Below are 17,894 nucleotides of genomic sequence, written 5' to 3' on the forward strand. Positions count from 1 at the left end.
GAGGATCAGGCATTTGACATATCCTGTGGATATAACATAGATATTGAAGATGGGAATACATCTTTAAGATACATTGTGAGTTATTATGTATTACAAAACTATATTAATAAGTATTTTCAGATTCAGATTTCTTCATTGTTAACTAGAATGTTTGAGGTTTTTTTGGATTAAAACTTTAAAAAAAGTAATTTTAAAAATGTGTTTTCTTTCAATGTACTATATAGAAGGAAAGTTGGAATGTATGCATGCTGTTTATCTGCCACTCTCTGCCGGTGTGAGTTACCTTATAGGTCCTTTGGGCATAAGTGTGAATAGTGCATCTGTCGAGCTGTGAGAAATACTATTAGACTAAGCAATAGAAAATGTAAACATGACATTGAACTGAAGCGTGATGCTATCTTTTTTTTTAGGCGAAATAACATATGGAGGTAGAGTAACTGATGCATGGGACCAAAGATGTTTGAGAACAATTCTAAGACGGTTCTTTTCTCCAGGGACCCTTGAAGACAACTATGTTTATTCTAGTTCAGGTAAGTAAAATATAATGCCTACTCTTAAAGAAAATATCCAACAGAACTTTATATATTTTTTAAAAAATCTGGAAGAGTTAAACACGATGAAGAAAAAAAAATGTGTGGCCACAAAGAATATTTTCTAGCTTATTTTCAGATTGGGAGCTGCCATAGGCATTGTGAACATGTACTAGTAGTTATCTAGTGGTTATGTACTCCACATGTTAATGTCCTTCTAGTCAATATCCCAAGAAATAACTTGTCTAAGAAAAAGCTGCAATTATCAAAGTCGGAAGGAATAAAAAATGATTTCACTTGTTTTCATGTTTATGTACAAATAACTCTTCCTTAGGAATACATGACCGATAGGTACTTAAAGAAATTCGTTTTTTTTTTTTTATATATATATCTTTAAAATAATAAAAGATCTAATTAAAGTGAAGCTTCATTTTCACTGCACATTATTCCTTCCCTACCCCACACAGAAGAAAGCTATTACAAAGAATTTATCTTGCTCCCAAGGACTGGAGGCGTCATTGTTTTACATGATTCAGGTTATGGTACACTTTTCTTGCAAGAAGCAATTTTCTTTATTAAAATGCTCATTGGAAAAGAAAAAAAACAGAAAAAAATATATTTTCCACTATGCCGATTATTTTTTTCCATGGATTGTTCATAGTGTGGGCAATATTGACCGTAGTTACTACTGATGACTGAGAACATCTTAAAGAGGCTCTGTCACCAGATTTTGCAACCCCTATCTCTTTTAAAGTAAAAGTAAAAGTGGGCGTGTATTATGTGTGTACATCTGGGCGTTTTTACTTCTTTTACTAGCTGAGCGTTGTGAATAGAAGTGTATGATGCTGACGAATCAGCATCATCCACTTCTCTTCGTTACCACCCAGCTTCTGGCAGTGCACAGACACACAGCGTGTTCTCGAGAGATCACGCTGTGACGTCACTTCCTGCCCCAGGTCCTGCATCGTGTCGGACAAGCGAGGACACATCGGCACCAGAGGCTACATTTGATTCTGCAGCAGCATCGGCGTTTGCAGGTAAGTCGATGTAGCTACTTACCTGCAAACGCTGATGCTGCTGCAGAATCAAATGTAGCCTCTGGTGCCGATGTGTCCTCGCTCGTCCGACACGATGCAGGACCTGGGGCAGGAAGTGACGTCACAGCGTGATCTCTCGAGAACACGCTGTGTGTCTGTGCACTGCCAGAAGCTGGGTGGTAACGAAGAGAAGTGGATGATGCTGATTCGTTAGCATCATACACTTCTATTCACAACGCCCAGCTAGTAAAAGAAGTAAAAACGCCCAGATGTACATACACAATACACGCCCAGTTGTACTTTAACTTTAAACACGCCCAGTTGTACTTTAGAAAGCCTCATTTGCATAAATATAAAAATGGTCATAACTTGGCCAAAACGTTACTCTTATCTACATTGCAGCGCCGATCTGCTGCAATAGGAGATAGGGGTTGCAAAATCTGGTAACAGAGCCTCTTTAAAACATGACTGATAAGTGTTCTGACAAATGGAGCAGATTTTAGCAAAGATACAGTTGTTGATCACTTTTTTTTTAGATTCTTTGTTAGAATTTTCTTTGCTGCTTCTGGTCAAAAATGAATTTTTGCCCTTTGAGAGCTATTGACTCAAGCAATATATATTTTTTTCTGCCTTTCACTTTATCAACAAAGGTAACCTAGTAGATATGTCTTCTTTTAAACAATTCCAACTATACAACTATGTATCTAAGTGGGGGTCTTGAAATAAATGCAATTACTTTTAACCCCTTAATGAGTAGCCTATTTTATTTTTAAGTTTTTCCATCGTCGCATTCCAAGAGCTCTAACTTTTTTATTTTTGCGTCGACATAGCTGTATAAGGTCTTGTTTATTGCGGGAAAAGTTGTGTTTTTTAATAGCACCATTTTGGGGTACATATTATTTATTGATTAACTTTTATTAACTTTTTTTGGGGGAATAGAAAAAAACCTGAAATTTTGCCACTCTTTTTTGCGTTCTAAATCTATGCCGTTTACCGTGTGGTATAAATAACACAATAACTTTATTCAACGGGTTGTTACGATTGCAACGATATAAAATTTGTATAGATTTTGTATGTTTTACTACTTTTACACAGTAAAAACACTTTTTTTTCAAAATGATTTGTTTTTGTGTCTCCATATTTGAAGACCCATAACATTTTTATTGTTCTGCCGATTCAGTTGTATGAGGGCTTTTTTTTTTTGTGGGACGACTTGTAGTTTTTATTGATACCATTTTGGAGTAGATGCAACTTTTTGATCACATTTTTTTAAGTCAGGATTTACAGAAAACAGCAATTTTCCCATTCGTTTTTATTTTATTTTTTACGGTGTTCACCGTGTGGGTTAAATAATGTAATAGCTTTATAGTCGGGGTCGTTACAGACGCGGCAATACCAAATATGTTTAACTTTTTTGCTTTATTTTGTGTTTTTTTTATTAACTTTATTAAACTTTTTTTAAATTTTTTTACTAGTCCCACTACTGGACTTTTCTATGCGATCATCTTATCGCTTTTATAATGCACTGCAATACTTTTGTACTGCAGTGTATTACTGCCTGTCCATTAAAAAACGGACAGGCATCTGCTTGGCCATGCCTCTGGCATAACCTAGCAGGCATTTACTACAGGCAGACCTGGGGGCCTTTATTAGGCCCCCGGCTGCCATCGGAGACACAGACACTCAGCGATCTTATCGCCTGGTGTCGGTGGGAGAGAGAGGGAGCTCCCTCCCTCTCTCCAAAACAACTCAGATGCGGCGCTCGCTATTGAGCGCCGCATCTGAGGGGTTAAACGGGTGAGATCAATATTAATATTGATCTCACACGTTTGAGCAGGGATGCCCCCAGCCCTCAGCTACCTCTAATTTAACTGCTCCTTGCTCTGTTTAAAAGGGAGCTGCCAGCTGAGAATATTTTTTTTTAACCCTTTTATGACCAAGGGTCATTGATGCCCCTGTGTCCAGGTCAAATTTTCCATTTCTGATATGCACTTCTTTAAACGATAATATCTTTGCAACCGCTTTGAATATCACAACTGGTTTTTGCTTTGTTCTTTAAAAGACATATGAGGCTTTCATTTTCTAGATTAGTTTAATTAATTCCATGTTTTTAATTTTTATTATGAGCAGACAAATCACAAAAAATGTTAAAAAACACTTTTTTGTAATTTTGTTTTATATATATTTATCTATCTATATACACTGTTGCAGCTCTGTAGCAATTAGTAATTTTCTCTCCTGGATCACTGTTTGGGAGAGTGAAGAAGACTAAGTCTGTATTCACATCAGTTTGCATCACCATTGATCTCAATGATGAAGGAAATTTTGATAATGGTTTCCGTTTCTCACCGTTGTGTAAAGGTTCCGTTGTTTTGACAGAATCAACAGCCCAGTCGATTGAGAGCAATGGTGATGGAAACGGAAGCTAAGGTTTCAGTTTGCCTTTCCGTTGAGGGGTTCCCCGATGGAACCCCTCAACAGAAAGGCAATCCTGATGTGAACAGGCCCCAAGAAGTCAGAGCTGCTTGAAAAGTTTGTTTAGCAAATAAACTCTTCTATGATCACCATGATTAGACAATCATGGCGATCATCAGCTCCTTATCTGCCCAGATAACAAGCTTTACTGGCTCCATAATCTCTAGACAGAAACCAGGGACCGAGGTACAAGGGAGTCGGGAGGTGCTGGCCCATGGGGGAGAGAGCCATGGGACAGAATAGTACAGCACTGCTTCAGTGTGAGCAGCGCTGTACTTATCAGCTTAGTTTCATAAAAAAAAACACATGGTTGTTTTATGAAACTAAGTGAAAGAGGTGCTGGCAATTGTAGAGAGAGCCGGCACATAGATCAGTGCAGTGCACACATTAAACCCTGTTGCACACTGCCTACGTCTATATATGTGACAACTGCACGGGGCATCGGCAGTTGGAACGTATATAGCCGTACGGCAGTCGTGAAGGGGTTAAAAACTTACCTATGTCCCCTCTCGCTGCTGTATGTCACTCATGGGCACTCACTTTGCCCTGGTGATGCTCTTTCCATATAATGTCACATGGTCACATCCTCCATTAGAAGTCATAATGTCGTGGCCCTATGTACAGGAAGATTTCCAATGTTTATTTTTTATTCTTAGCAGGTTGCCTTCTGACGATCCCTATAAACTTTATTTACAAAATCTTTAAAGTGAATCTCAGTTTTTATGGTTATACCTTCCTGTTCCCCAAGTCTCATCAAGGGTCCTCTGCTTCTAAAAATATGTTGGAAGGTTTATCCTGTTCTTCAAAGCCATGCAGTGGACCCAGAGCTTGTTTGTGGAGCTGGGTCCATCACCATACCTTCATCAGCTATACTCATTGCTTAGCAAAATAATGAATTTGTCAGAACTAAATGACTTTTACACAGAGCACGGTTGCAGAGGACTTGGTGGGGCGTCCAACCTCAGCTACCATGCTCATGAATATTGGGACCACTGTATTACCTTAACTGGTGAGTATTATTATCCGGAGCCTAGTTTCCTGGATATGGCATCAACCTCCATATGTTGGCTACAGAATGAAACGGTCCCACTGCTGACATAAACTTACGAACAATTCACTTACCATCTGCTGGCAACTGCTTAGCCTATGCTTATTAGGGGACTGTCAGTTAAATATTACAGATGGCTCCTAATGTGTTGTTCTGTCAGGCAAAAATGAGAATGATGTAAATCAAATGATAGCTCCCAATAGCTCCACTTGTGTGGGCAAAATCTGTAAGAACAATAAAGCACTGCTAAGCATTCTAGATAATGGTTATCTTCCACTGAAGGGCGCAGTGGGTACCTCATTATGTGACCAAGGCATTGGCCATGCCGAATATTGGAGATGTAAACATAGTATTATTTTTTATTTCTTTTTTTGCTAATTTGCTCATGTTCAAAATGAAGTGAATTCCCAGGTGGATGATCCCTTTGTAGTCCAACTTGAATTGTTTAGGCATAACACAAATAAGTAAAATTATTGCCTACATATTAAAAGCAATATTGTATACAGTGAAGGAAATAAGTATTTGATCCCTTGCTGATTTTGTAAGTTTGCCCACTGTCAAAGACATGAACAGTCTAGAATTTTTAGGTTATTTTAATTTTACCAGTGAGAGATAGATTATATATATAAAAAAAAAAAAAAAATCACATTGTCAAAATTATATATATTTATTTGCATTGTGCACAGAGAAATAAGTATTTGATCCCTTTGGCAAACAAGACTTAATACTTGGTGGCAAAACCCTTGTTGGCAAGCACAGCAGTCAGACGTTTTTTGTAGTTGATGATGAGGTTTGCACACATGTTAGATGGAATTTTGGCCCACTCCTCTTTGCAGATCATCTGTAAATCATTAAGATTTTGAGGCTGTTGCTTGGCAACTCAGATCTTTAGCTCCCTCCATAAGTTTTCGATGTGATTAAGGTCTGGAGACTGGCTAGGCCACTCCATGACCTTAATATGCTTCTTTTTGAGCCACTCCTTTGTTGCCTTGGCTGTATGTTTCGGGTCATTGTCGTGCTGGAAGACCCAGCCACGAGCCATTTTTAATGTCCTGGTGGAGGGAAGGAGGTTGTCACTCAGGATTTGACGGTACATGGCTCCATCCATTCTCCCATTGATGCAGTGAAGTAGTCCTGTGCCCTTAGCAGAGAAACACCCCCAAAACATAATGTTTCCACCTCCATGCTTGACAGTGGGGACGGTGTTCTTTGGGTCATAGGCAGCATTTCTCTTCCTCCAAACACGGAGAGTTGAGTTAATGCCAAAGAGCTAAATTTTAGTCTCATCTGACCACAGCACCTTCTCCCAATCACTCTCAGAATCATCCAGATGTTCATTTGCAAACTTCAGACGGGCCTGTACATGTGCCTTCTTGAGCAGGGGGACCTTGCGGGTACTGCAGGATTTTAATCCATTACGGCGTAATGTGTTACCAATGGTTTTCTTGGTGACTGTGGTCCCAGCTGCCTTGAGATCATTAACAAGTTCCCCCCGTGTAGTTTTCGGCTGAGCTCTCACCTTCCTCAGGATCAAGGATACCCCACGAGGTGAGATTTTGCATGGAGCCCCAGATCGATGTCGATTGACAGTCATTTTGTATGTCTTCCATTTTCTTACTATTGCACCAACAGTTGTCTCCTTCTCACCCAGCGTCTTACTTATGGTTTTGTAGCCCATTCCAGCCTTGTGCAGGTCTATGATCTTGTCCCTGACATCCTTAGAAAGCTCTTTGGTCTTGCCCATGTTGTAGAGGTTAGAGTCAGACTGATTAATTGAGTCTGTGGACAGGAGTCTTTTATACAGGTGACCATGTAAGACAGCTGTCTTTAATGCAGGAACCAAGTTGATTTGGAGCGTGTAACTGGTCTGGAGGAGGCTGAACTCTTAATGGTTGGTAGGGGATCAAATACTTATTTATCTGTGCACAATGCAAATAAATATATATAATTTTGACTATGTGATTTTCTTTTTTTTTTTTTTATATAATCTATCTCTCACTGGTAAAATTAACCTAGCCTAAAAATTCTAGACTGTTCATGACTTTGACAGTGGGCAAACTTACAAAATCAGCAAGGGATCAAATACTTATTTCCTTCACTGTATGTGTTTTTTTTTCTTCAATGTTTTGGAAAATATTTTAGCTTGAACTGTTTTTTTTTTTATTTTCAATTTCCCCATGCCACCCCTTCTCTGCCTCCTCTCTATTACGGTCAACTGCTTGCACTTTAAAATTGATCTGTAGAAGTAAACAACATGTCCTTCATTGTCCATCTTCTACTACACTAAACTTTCCACATACAAGTTCTACCTTCTCTATGACTTCCAAAACTTGACAGTTTAATATTTTTTTATACACAATCACTATTACGTGTTCCTCAATGCAACTCAACTGACCAAATCATGAGTTATTAGATTTGCTTTGGTGTTTTTCTTCATTTTATTAAGAGAACAGCAGAAACAGATAAATTTACTTAATTTTCTTCATAACTTTTAATAAAGTATAGGCCAAGCAATTATTAAAATGTGACTACAGTAAAGATAGTTTCCCTATTTTGTTTTATTATCCTTGTTTTGCCTATTAGGGTTGGTTATAGGGAGTGGCCAACTGGGCAATTGCCAAGGGACACTGTTTCCTAGGGCAGGTCCCCAGGAGCAACCTCTCAGAAATGAGTGGAAAAACATTCCCCTCCATTGTCAATTGTAGTAGTCAGATGTTTATTTACACTGAGTGTCTGCCTGACACTATGCGTCTGGTGATGAATTATATGGCATATGTGAGCATTTGTAAGAGATTATGATTTACATATTGCATAATAGTTGGACTTTATATGGAGCTCTTATGGGGCTAAATATATCATTTGGCACTACATGGCAGCATTATGTGGTCTGTGTATGCAATATTATATGGACATGGACTCTTTATTGGGAGTAATATTTAGGCATTGCATAAAGGTATTACTTAAAGGGTAAATAAACTTTAAAAATGCATTCTGATATACTTTTCTCGGAAAGCCGAGTGGGTGGTGCACGGACTCATACACTTTCTATTGAGCCTGTACACTGCTCTGAGGAAAGCCGACCAGAAACAAGGAAGCACTGCGCTTATCCGGCCGCTTCTGCCGCTTCGTTTTTGCGATCGGTGGGGGTCACAGTTCTCCGGCCCCCACCGATCAAAACTTCTGACATGTCACTTTTGCAGCTTTATTCACAGAATTGCTATATTGTGTGTTGCTTGTATGAAAGTATTATTTTGCATTGTATGGGAGTATTCAGTTTTCATACATTTGGGTAGCAGTTTTTGTTATTATTTATTCATTTTTCCTTGTTAGGATTTTTAAATAAATTTTCAGTTTTTATTGTTTGAAGACAGATAGTCCATTTTGTTAATTCAATTTTATTTTATGCATTTTAAAGTAAAAGTTGTAAAAAGTTTAAATAGCCATTCCTGATAGTCTCCAAAGATCTCAGTAAGGCTATAGCACTTCTTACTGATCATAATCCATTTAATTTTAAAGGAATGTATATTTTTCTTACCATTTCAAACTTATTTGTTCTTCCACAATGTCACATTTTTTAAAGCTGCTTTAACACAGAATTTTTTTTTACCAATGAACAACAATATGATGGAAATTTCAGTACAATTTTGTAAATATCCTGACATGTTTGTTCATAGCAGCATATGTACTGTAAAGGCCCTTTTATATAAGCCGATGATTGGCCATACGAGCGTTCGTACAAACTTTTGTTCCCAATCACTGCCCTGTGTAAACGTGGCAGCAATCAGCAGATAAACAAGCAAATGCTTGTTCGTCGGCTGATCGCATCTTTAAAGGCCCTTTTACACGGATCGGATGAACAAGCAAACATTTGAATACTCGTTCGATGCCCAGCAATCAGCAGACAAACCAGCAAACGCTGATCAAATCTTTTATGCGGGCGTAAAAATCATCAGTTGTCAATAGCACATCTCCCCATGTAAACAGGGATGTGCTGCTGACAATAATGAAACTATGTGCCTGAACTATCGCACTAATAAGTGTTTAGTCATGTACAGTAATGATAGCTAAACGAGCGCTGATCGACTTGCTATATCGTCGATCGGGGCTGTTTATGATCGAACAATCGTTAGTGCAATTAATCAGGAACATGCAGTTTCATTATTGTTGGCAGCACATCCGTGTTTAAATGGGGAGATGAGTATCTCAGCTAATCACTGGGCATGTATACATGCATCGATAATCAGAAATATCAGCATTTCAAACTGCTCTCGTTGGCCAGATCATCGGCCCGTGTGAATTGGCCTTTATGTGGGCAATAAAAATCATTCTCCGTGTAAATAAAGGATGTGCTACCCACAAAACGCAAACTGTACGTTTGTCCCCACACTAATCATGATTATTCCATTTAAATGTACTAAACGAGCGCCGATCAACATGCTATTATTGTCAATTGGTGCTCATTACCAGGTTGAAAATCTGTCTGTGTAAAAGGACCATAGAGGGATTTTCCCATAATCAATATTTATCACCTATCCACAGGATGGGGCTCCCAGGAGCGGCAAGGTAAGCTCGTTCTCATGATCGGTGGGGGTCCGATCAGTTTTATCAATGATAGTTTGTGCATTTATCCTGGGCAATCATCTTTACAATATTATCACCCACCTAACAGACATAGATAATACAGAAATGGCGGATTAATATCTACTATTAGTAGTCGCAAGTGTAATGATACTGACAGAATACCAGTCCAGCTAAAGCGCACCCACAACCAGACTTGGCGCAAGCTGTCAGACTAGGTAAGTGGTGGCGAACTAACCCTGCCTACCAGGGGAGAATCTAAATGAGACGTGGTATTGCTACCTGACAGGGAACTCGGGCAGTGGGCAATCTAGGGACATGTAAAGATACTGAGATCCAGCAGGTAAAAAAGGTGAACTTGCTTTTGCCTGGTAGATGGAGTGGACAGGTATAGTAGTCAGACAAGCAGAGGTAATAACGTAGGACATTGCAGTGAAACACGATTTAAAGAGGCTCTGCCACCAGATTATAAATGCCCTATCTCCTACATAATTTGATCGGCGCTGTAATGTAGATAACAATAGTGTTTTCTATTTTGAAAAACGATAATTTTATAGCAAGTTATGCGCAATTTTTATAATTATGCTACTTAGTTTCTTAATGCCCAACTGGGCGTTTTTTTAACTTTTGATCAACTGGGCGTTGTACAGAGAAGTGTATGACGCTGACCAATCAGTGACCAATCAGCGTCATACACTTCTCTCCATTCATGACCATTTGTACTCAGCACAGCATGATCTCGCTGTGCTGTCACATACCAGAGGCGTAGCTAGGTTCTCCAGCACCCGGGGCACAGCTTCAATTTGTACCGTCCCCCCCCCCCAACTTCTTTGCCGACTTCTCCTTTTCCCTCACCATGTTTGCTTTCTCTACAAATCAATGAGGTGTAATTTAACAAAAAAAATTTTTAATGTAACTTGAGCACAAAATCACTTGTACATTTTACAAGTAATATAGTTATATAAGGTAGTTATCTTAACAATAAATTAAAAGAAAATAAATTAATGATGTCAGTGCTTGACTAAAACAGATTGTATAACTGAGGCTAATGAGACTATATGGGGACGTAATGAACAGCCTCTATTTTCTACAACACAACTGATAAAACTTGACTTTTTGCCACAAAAGTTTTTATAATGTCCTCATAACAAATTTTCGCAGCCACCTCATGCTCTATGGAGATAATGCTTACCTTTGTTAGTCTTTGTTGTCCCATGACACTTCGAAGATGTGTTTTCAGAAGCTTTAACTTGCTAAAGCTTCTTTCATTGGAAGCAACAGTTACTGGTAAAGTGAGGAAAATTCCCAAAGCTGTGGTTATATTGGGGTAAGCGTATTGTAGTCCATTCTTGTAAATGGAGCTCAGGGGACTTGCAGGTGTGCCAGTTTTCATGCTTGAGTTGAAATCCAGAGCGTGATGTTTAAAACTCTCCACTTCTAGTATTATTTAATCTTTGTCAAGAACTTTTTTGGTATACCTGGGCTAGTTTCATGGCCTGTTCCTTGAGCTCTTCTGTTGGTAATGAGTGAAACTGAGGTCCAGAAAGAAAACCAAACATTGTATTAACCTTATTTATAGCTTCAAATCGGGTTCTCATTTCAGAAATAATTTTGTCAATTATTTCAAGAAGTGAAATCCTGAATTTGTCTTCCTGTGACAATAGAGCACTCTTATCTTCATATTCTGCATCAAACATCCTGTTGATCTTACGTTTCCTTGTGTCTCTGAACTGTGGATCTAGGCCGCACCTTTCAGCAATCTGCTTTGCTTCTTCTATGGCATCGGCGGCATTGCTTGTCCTAGTTGACTCTAACAGGTTTAAGAGACCATGAATATACTTTGCAGACATATCCATTGTGATGATTTCATTTTGAAGAAGTTTGTTGACACGATCAATGCGACTTAGCACTTTCTACCAAAAGTAAGACATGAAAACAAACTCAAACTTCTTGATATTGTTCATTAGAGAAGCAGCCTCAGCCTTCGTCTCCATGTTTGCTACAGGGCTGGTTTTTAAATCATTTAAAGCGTCAATGATTTTGTCAGGTGCATATGTGGTATCCCAGAGGATGCAGATGTTATGAGAAGACCTGATGGGGGCAGTAGTCCCCCTAATGGCTGGTTTATTAGTGATGTCACGGTAGCTGTAGTGGTGGTCCAAACCCTAGGGCAACTCTCTTAGGACACACACCAAGTCAATTGTCAAAAATGGAAAGCAAAATCAGACACAGTCCTCTTCTAACCAAAAGTCTCTTTACTGAGGAGAACTTCCATAAGTGCAGCAATAATTCACAGCAATGCAGTCTCTCATTACCAGTATAGTGGAGTGTGCATGTGAGGAGGACCCCTTGTTAGCTGACTTGCAGGGATATGCTTGTGAGGGGTGATGCTGACACAGTACTTTCCTCAGATTATGCAGTTTATGGTTTTGGGGGGGGGGGGGGGGGAGACACAGTCCTTATCATGGCTACAGAAGGGATCTTCACCGGTTGGCTCCCGGCGGGTGACTAACTTGAGGAAAATGTAGTTACTCATGGTTACTGGGCCGCGGTATCCGATAGCCGGACGCGTACCTAAGACACGTGGCTTGGAAACCACGGAGCACTGGACTTGACCGGAGGCCTACTGTAAGGTCCAGGATTGCAGAAAGTCTCCTCTGAAACTGCTCCTTCTCGACAGATAGATTATCTCCTTCTCGGAGGCGGTAGAAATTGATATGTTATCCCCTCTGTATGGACTGGTGAAGGGTCCTAGGAATATCTGTGCTTTGCATGGGCAGTGAAATTCACCATGCAGCTCCTAGGCGTGGCAGGTAGATAGCTGCAGATTCCCTGCCATGGGTTGCACAGCATGTGTTTCTGGCACCTCACCGTAGATTCCCCAGAACTCATCTGCCGTCCTTTTCCTGCCCTCTGCAAAGAGGTAGGCTGGGCTAAAGTCTCCACCCACAGATTGCTAGAAGCTTCTAGATAGAAACTTGTTATGTGTCAGGAGTGATTGGAATCCTACACTCACATGCACTTACAGTGGGTCAACCATAGATGGCAGCAAAGTAATTAAGCACATGGCAATATACACAGTGTATGCACGCGGGACATACATGATATACAGAGGCATACTGACACACAGTACTAGTACATTGTGACAAACCTACTACCGTACGACAACTACTCCTATTATGGAAGTATGGAGTGTACTGGGACACTACACATATAAAAGGGTTTTACAGCTTCCAGCTTTGCTGACCACCTAGTTCTGCTTAGTGACTTGAGGGTAACAATTATGTGTTTCTGTAAAACTTCCCTCCTGAAGGTGGAGGCAACAAAGAACAAGTACAGACAATGTAGTGTCCCAAAGTAATTGTCTGCCTCTCGTGACACACTAGCAGCATTTACGCCAACCAGGTTTAGGGAGTGAGCTGCACAGGGAACAAAATATGCTAGATTATTTTCTTGAAGCAATCGTGCTTGAACCCCTTTATACTTCCCCGCCATGTTAGCCACATTGTCATATGATTGTCCTCTGCAATTTTTTTTTATATCTAAGCTATCCTTTTCTATTTTCTGTAAGATTATTTTAGTAAGGGCAACGCCTGTCTTCTCACTCACAGTAAAGAAGTCTATGAAGCTTTCAACAATTTCAGGGCCACACTCTGTAACTTTGACATATCTAATGACTTCAGACATTTGCTCCAAATGGCTTATATCAGGTGTACGGTCAAACATCATAGAAAAATACTTAGCTTCTATGACATCAATAAGTATCAGTTCCCTTATTTTGCCTGCAGTTATGTCTAAAAATTCATTTTGAATATCAGGTGAGAAATAGCTCACTTGTCCTTTTCTATGGCATTGCAAATGTTCACGCCGAGGGACGTGATAGTGAGAAACAAGTTCAATTAGATTTCGAAATTTTCCACTTTTAGTGTCTGCTAAATCTCGATTTCCTTGTGAACCTCGCAATGCACTACCCTGTCTAGCCAAGTGCATTATTACTTGGAGAATTACATGAAGAACTTCCCTCCAATGGTTTTCTTCCTGCACTATCTGATCTTGAAGTTCTTTGTCAATGCCACCCTTACCTAATGAGGCCTCAAGTGTTTTCCATGAACAGAAACACATCTTATGTTGCAAAGAATTTTCGTGTTCAGGAATCCTCTTACTTTATTTTTTCCACTGTGTAAACCCTTCCTTCTTTGCCAAAAATGATAGTTTTTCTGAATGAACATTTGTAAACATTCTGCAAGGTATGCAGTATAAGGCTTTTTTTAAGTTGCTGTATTCTAGCCAGGACCGGCGTACACTGCCAATTTGGCAGCTGTTTAAAAAACCAATCCATTGTGAGTTTTCTTCCATCTCTTAAACTATTTCTAATGTCAGGTTCATGTACCTTTTTTAGTCTCATGCTGGTAACAAAGCACCTTTGGCTATCTGAAAATTTGTCTGTCCATGTTCCTGGTTCATAAAAGTCAAAGTCTAAATTAGACTCTCTGTGTGAAGAAGGTGATGAAAGGGTATTTATGTCCTGTTCTGGAAAATGTGTTGTACTGTTAAAACATGGCGGGGCATCTAAATCCATAAAGTGATCTTCACTGGTCTCTTGTGTAGGGGCATCTGCAGTCTGAAGCATTTCACGTTCTGTCACAGTTTCGCCTTCTTGACTCTCATGCTCAGAGATTCTTTCTTCACTCACATTTTCTCCCCTTTCATCTAAAAAGCAAATAAAAAACAACAGTTGTAAGACAGGAGTTAAGTTAATTGATTGGTTATATTAAACAAATGCTTGTATACACCGACCTTCCCTATTTTCTTTTTTTTTATTCAGCCATGATGACATAAAAGCTGAAATATGTTGAGCTTGTTTTTCTCTCTCCTTTGCTCTTTTTCGGAATTCTGCTCCTGATGGTTTTTTGGACATCAATCCGGTAGCAGCCCACTTGAAGAGTAACAAACACAATACCAATACATAACCAATATAATTGCATGTGGCAGTCGCAAGCACTGGGCCCACCCCTGCTAGCGACACCACCAGGCATGTAATGTGCCGGGTGCCACAGGGCCCTGATAGGACTGCTGCAGAGCATCCGAATCAAAACAGCTAATCGTTGTTGATAGGCACCCTGTATGCCGGACGGCTGCAGCAGTGATCAGCTTATATCTTCTTTGTGTTACTTTTCCTAACTTGAGTATAACATTTGCAGCAACTGCAGGACAAACCAAAAGGCTGAGAACAATGAAAGTCAAGAGGGAGTGGATGTGGTGGATCATTTTCCAGTTGACAGGTAGCAGAGTTACATGATGGGGATTTTTTTTCCTGTCGTGTAACTCTGCTACCTGTCAATTGAAAAATCATTCACTAGAGGGAAAAATGTTTCCCATTGGAGAACAATGAATGCGTCAACTAGTAGTTAGACGTGAGAGGGAAAAATTATTCCCCATTATATAACTCTGCTACCTGTCTAAAAAATGTTTCCCCATGGCGGAGAACCACAAAGAAACACTTGGGAATTAGACAGGATGGGGTAACATTTTTCCCTTTGGTGGATGACTTTTCAGTTGACAGGTAGCAGAGTTAAATGAAGGGGAATTATTGTTCATTGACAACATCTAGTTTCTATTGCGACGCAGGGGAAAAATAGAAGACTTCTGTAGGTTAGTGTAAGTTTTTTTCATTTTTCATATTACTATATTTATTTTTTTGTAGGTTCCGCTGGACCACTTGGACTACGTCATAGATTTGGTGGACTACTTCGATGATCTACGTTTTTTTTAATTTAAATAAAATAGTCAAAGATGGTTGTGTGGGGCAGTTATTTCAATAAAAAAAGTCTTATGTTTTTTTTTTAATACTTTATTAGCGGCTTAGTAATGGCTGCTTGACAATGTCCATTACTAAGGCAGGGCTTAGTGTTAGCCAGGAAAAAGGCTAGCACTAACCCCCCATTATTACCCCGTTACCCACCACCATCAGGGGTGCTGGGAGGAACTGGGTACAATCCAGTACCCGACCATCTGTAGTGATGATCGGGCAGTGGGGCGGCCACAGGCTGGCATTATGAGGCTGGAAAGGGCCAAAAACAGTGCCCCTTCCCACCCTGCTAATGCTAGGCTGCTGTTGCTGTGTTGTATATCTGGCTGGTTGTGAAAAATGGGGGGGAGGCAATGTCGTTTTCTTCATTTATTTATTTAAAAAACAACGTGGGGTCCCCCCCATTTTTCATAACCAGCCAGATACAACATAACAGCAGCAGGCTAGCATTACAAGGGTGGGTAGGGCCACGGGTTTTGTCCCTTTCCAGCCTCATAATACCAACCTGCGGCCGCCCCAGTACCCGGCCATCGTTATGAATGGTCGAGTACTGGATCATACCCGGCTCTTCCCGCCACCCCTGGTGGCGGTGGGTACCGGGGTAATAACGGGGGGTTAGTGCTAGCCTTTTTACCGGCTATCACTAAGCCCCGCCTTAGTTATGGACGTTGTCAATCAGACAACTGCCATTACTAAGGTGCTAATAAAGTATTAAAAATAACACAGACACATAAGATTTTTTTTTTTACTTGAAATAAGAACTCCCCCACACAATCCTCTTTGACCATTTTATTTAAAAAAACAAAAACGTAGATCATCGAAGTAGTCCACCGAATCTACGACGTAGACCAACACATCTACGACATAGTCCAGCGGAACAGAAAAATAAAGTTAATAATATGAAAAATAAAAATTACTTATACTCACCTACAGCAGTCGTCTGTCTTTTCCCCTGCTCCACAATGGAAAGTAGATGAACTTCTAAAACGTCATATTACAAATTAAAAGTATTTTTCCACAAACACATGTATCCCCTATCCACATGTGTGATCGCTGTCGCCCCCAGCGACGAGAATTAAGGACCGAAATTCCCCTGAAGTAGCCAGCGCTCCATTCATTTCCATGGGACAATTGTCTCCTGCAGCTCCATAATAAACAAATGAAGAAATTCTCATTCAGGGGAATTTCGGTCCCCTGTTCTCATCACTGGGGGTCTGATCACTGTATGATGTATCCCCTATACAGTGGATGGGGGATACATGTGGTTGTGGGACAACCCCTTTAACTAGCGTTTCTAAAATCCTATAATGTCACTTATTTTAGAGGAAGTGTAATCTCGTTGTAACCTGTCATTTACTGCGTAATCTCGCGAGATCACGCTTCCTCTGCTGTAACTACCACAGACAGAGTAACGAAGTGCAGAGACTGTGAATAGACATCCCGTGGAATGTCTATTCACTTTCTAAACACTTCAGTATTGTTAATGTGTTAGTATAAGACAGCACATAAGGATCTCGCAGGAGTAAATGAATGGAGAGGAGTGCATGAGTCTGATTCGTCAGCGTCATACACTCCTCTGTACAACGCCCACTTGGTCTAAAGTAAAAATACGCCTACTTGGGCATTAAGCAACTCATTAGCATAAATCTAAAATCGCTAATAAAGTGGTAAAAATAGATTGTTTTTTAAAATAAAAAGCACTGCTGTCACCTACATTACAGCGCCGATCTCCTTATGTAGGAGATAGGGCACTTATAATGTGGTGACAGAGCCTCTTTAAGTCAATCTCTGGCACCATGGGTGTTATATAGGAGGCATTCAAGATTTTAACCCTCGCCTACCTCTCAGACCAGTTCTGAGAACAGGGAATGTGACAACAACGATCCCATGATCATAGTTAATATTTTGAAATCTCCCAGCAATTTAAAGTTTTAACTTTTATCCTTCAGAAAATCACAATAAATCGCAGTGTGTAGTTTATATGTAGTGTATAGTTATAGAGACACATTTTTTCTTTAAATAGAGCCAACATTTTTCCACGATTTTGATGATCTGGGTGTTGATAGTTTATCAGGCTTGATAGTTTAGTAATCTTAATCTGTGCTCCATTAATTTGACGTAGGGCTTCACAGTGTCACTATATATCTTCATGTAGTGACACCACATTCCACACAATCTACGCCAAAGCATTGTGTTGCAGTAAGGCTGTGATGTAGTGGTTGCAGGGCACTGTAGTCTAGTTGTAATGCTCCTTAATATTGTAGGTGGAACAATCAGAAATAACAGGTAAGTCTAAAGGCATGGCTGTAGAAATGGGAAAGCTGGAAGCTTCGACTAGTGGTAATAGCTTGGTCATGGGCTGGGATCATGCATGATATTGCGCTTGGTTTGCTATATTGTCATTTATTAATAGAAGA

At 39.9% G+C, this 17,894-nt stretch overlaps 1 protein-coding gene across 1 annotated transcript in view; it reads left to right on the forward strand.

The window, feature by feature from the left end:
- Window positions 1-17,894, forward strand: part of DNAH6 (dynein axonemal heavy chain 6) — a 371,264-nt gene that overhangs the window by 310,023 nt on the left and 43,347 nt on the right. The window contains exon 69 of the mRNA XM_075861785.1: window positions 411-530. Coding sequence (XP_075717900.1) covers window positions 411-530 — 120 coding nt within the window. The remainder of the gene's footprint in view (window positions 1-410; window positions 531-17,894) is intronic.

Source organism: Rhinoderma darwinii, chromosome 1 (genome assembly GCF_050947455.1).
Source record: "Rhinoderma darwinii isolate aRhiDar2 chromosome 1, aRhiDar2.hap1, whole genome shotgun sequence".
NCBI lineage: Eukaryota > Metazoa > Chordata > Amphibia > Anura > Rhinodermatidae > Rhinoderma > Rhinoderma darwinii.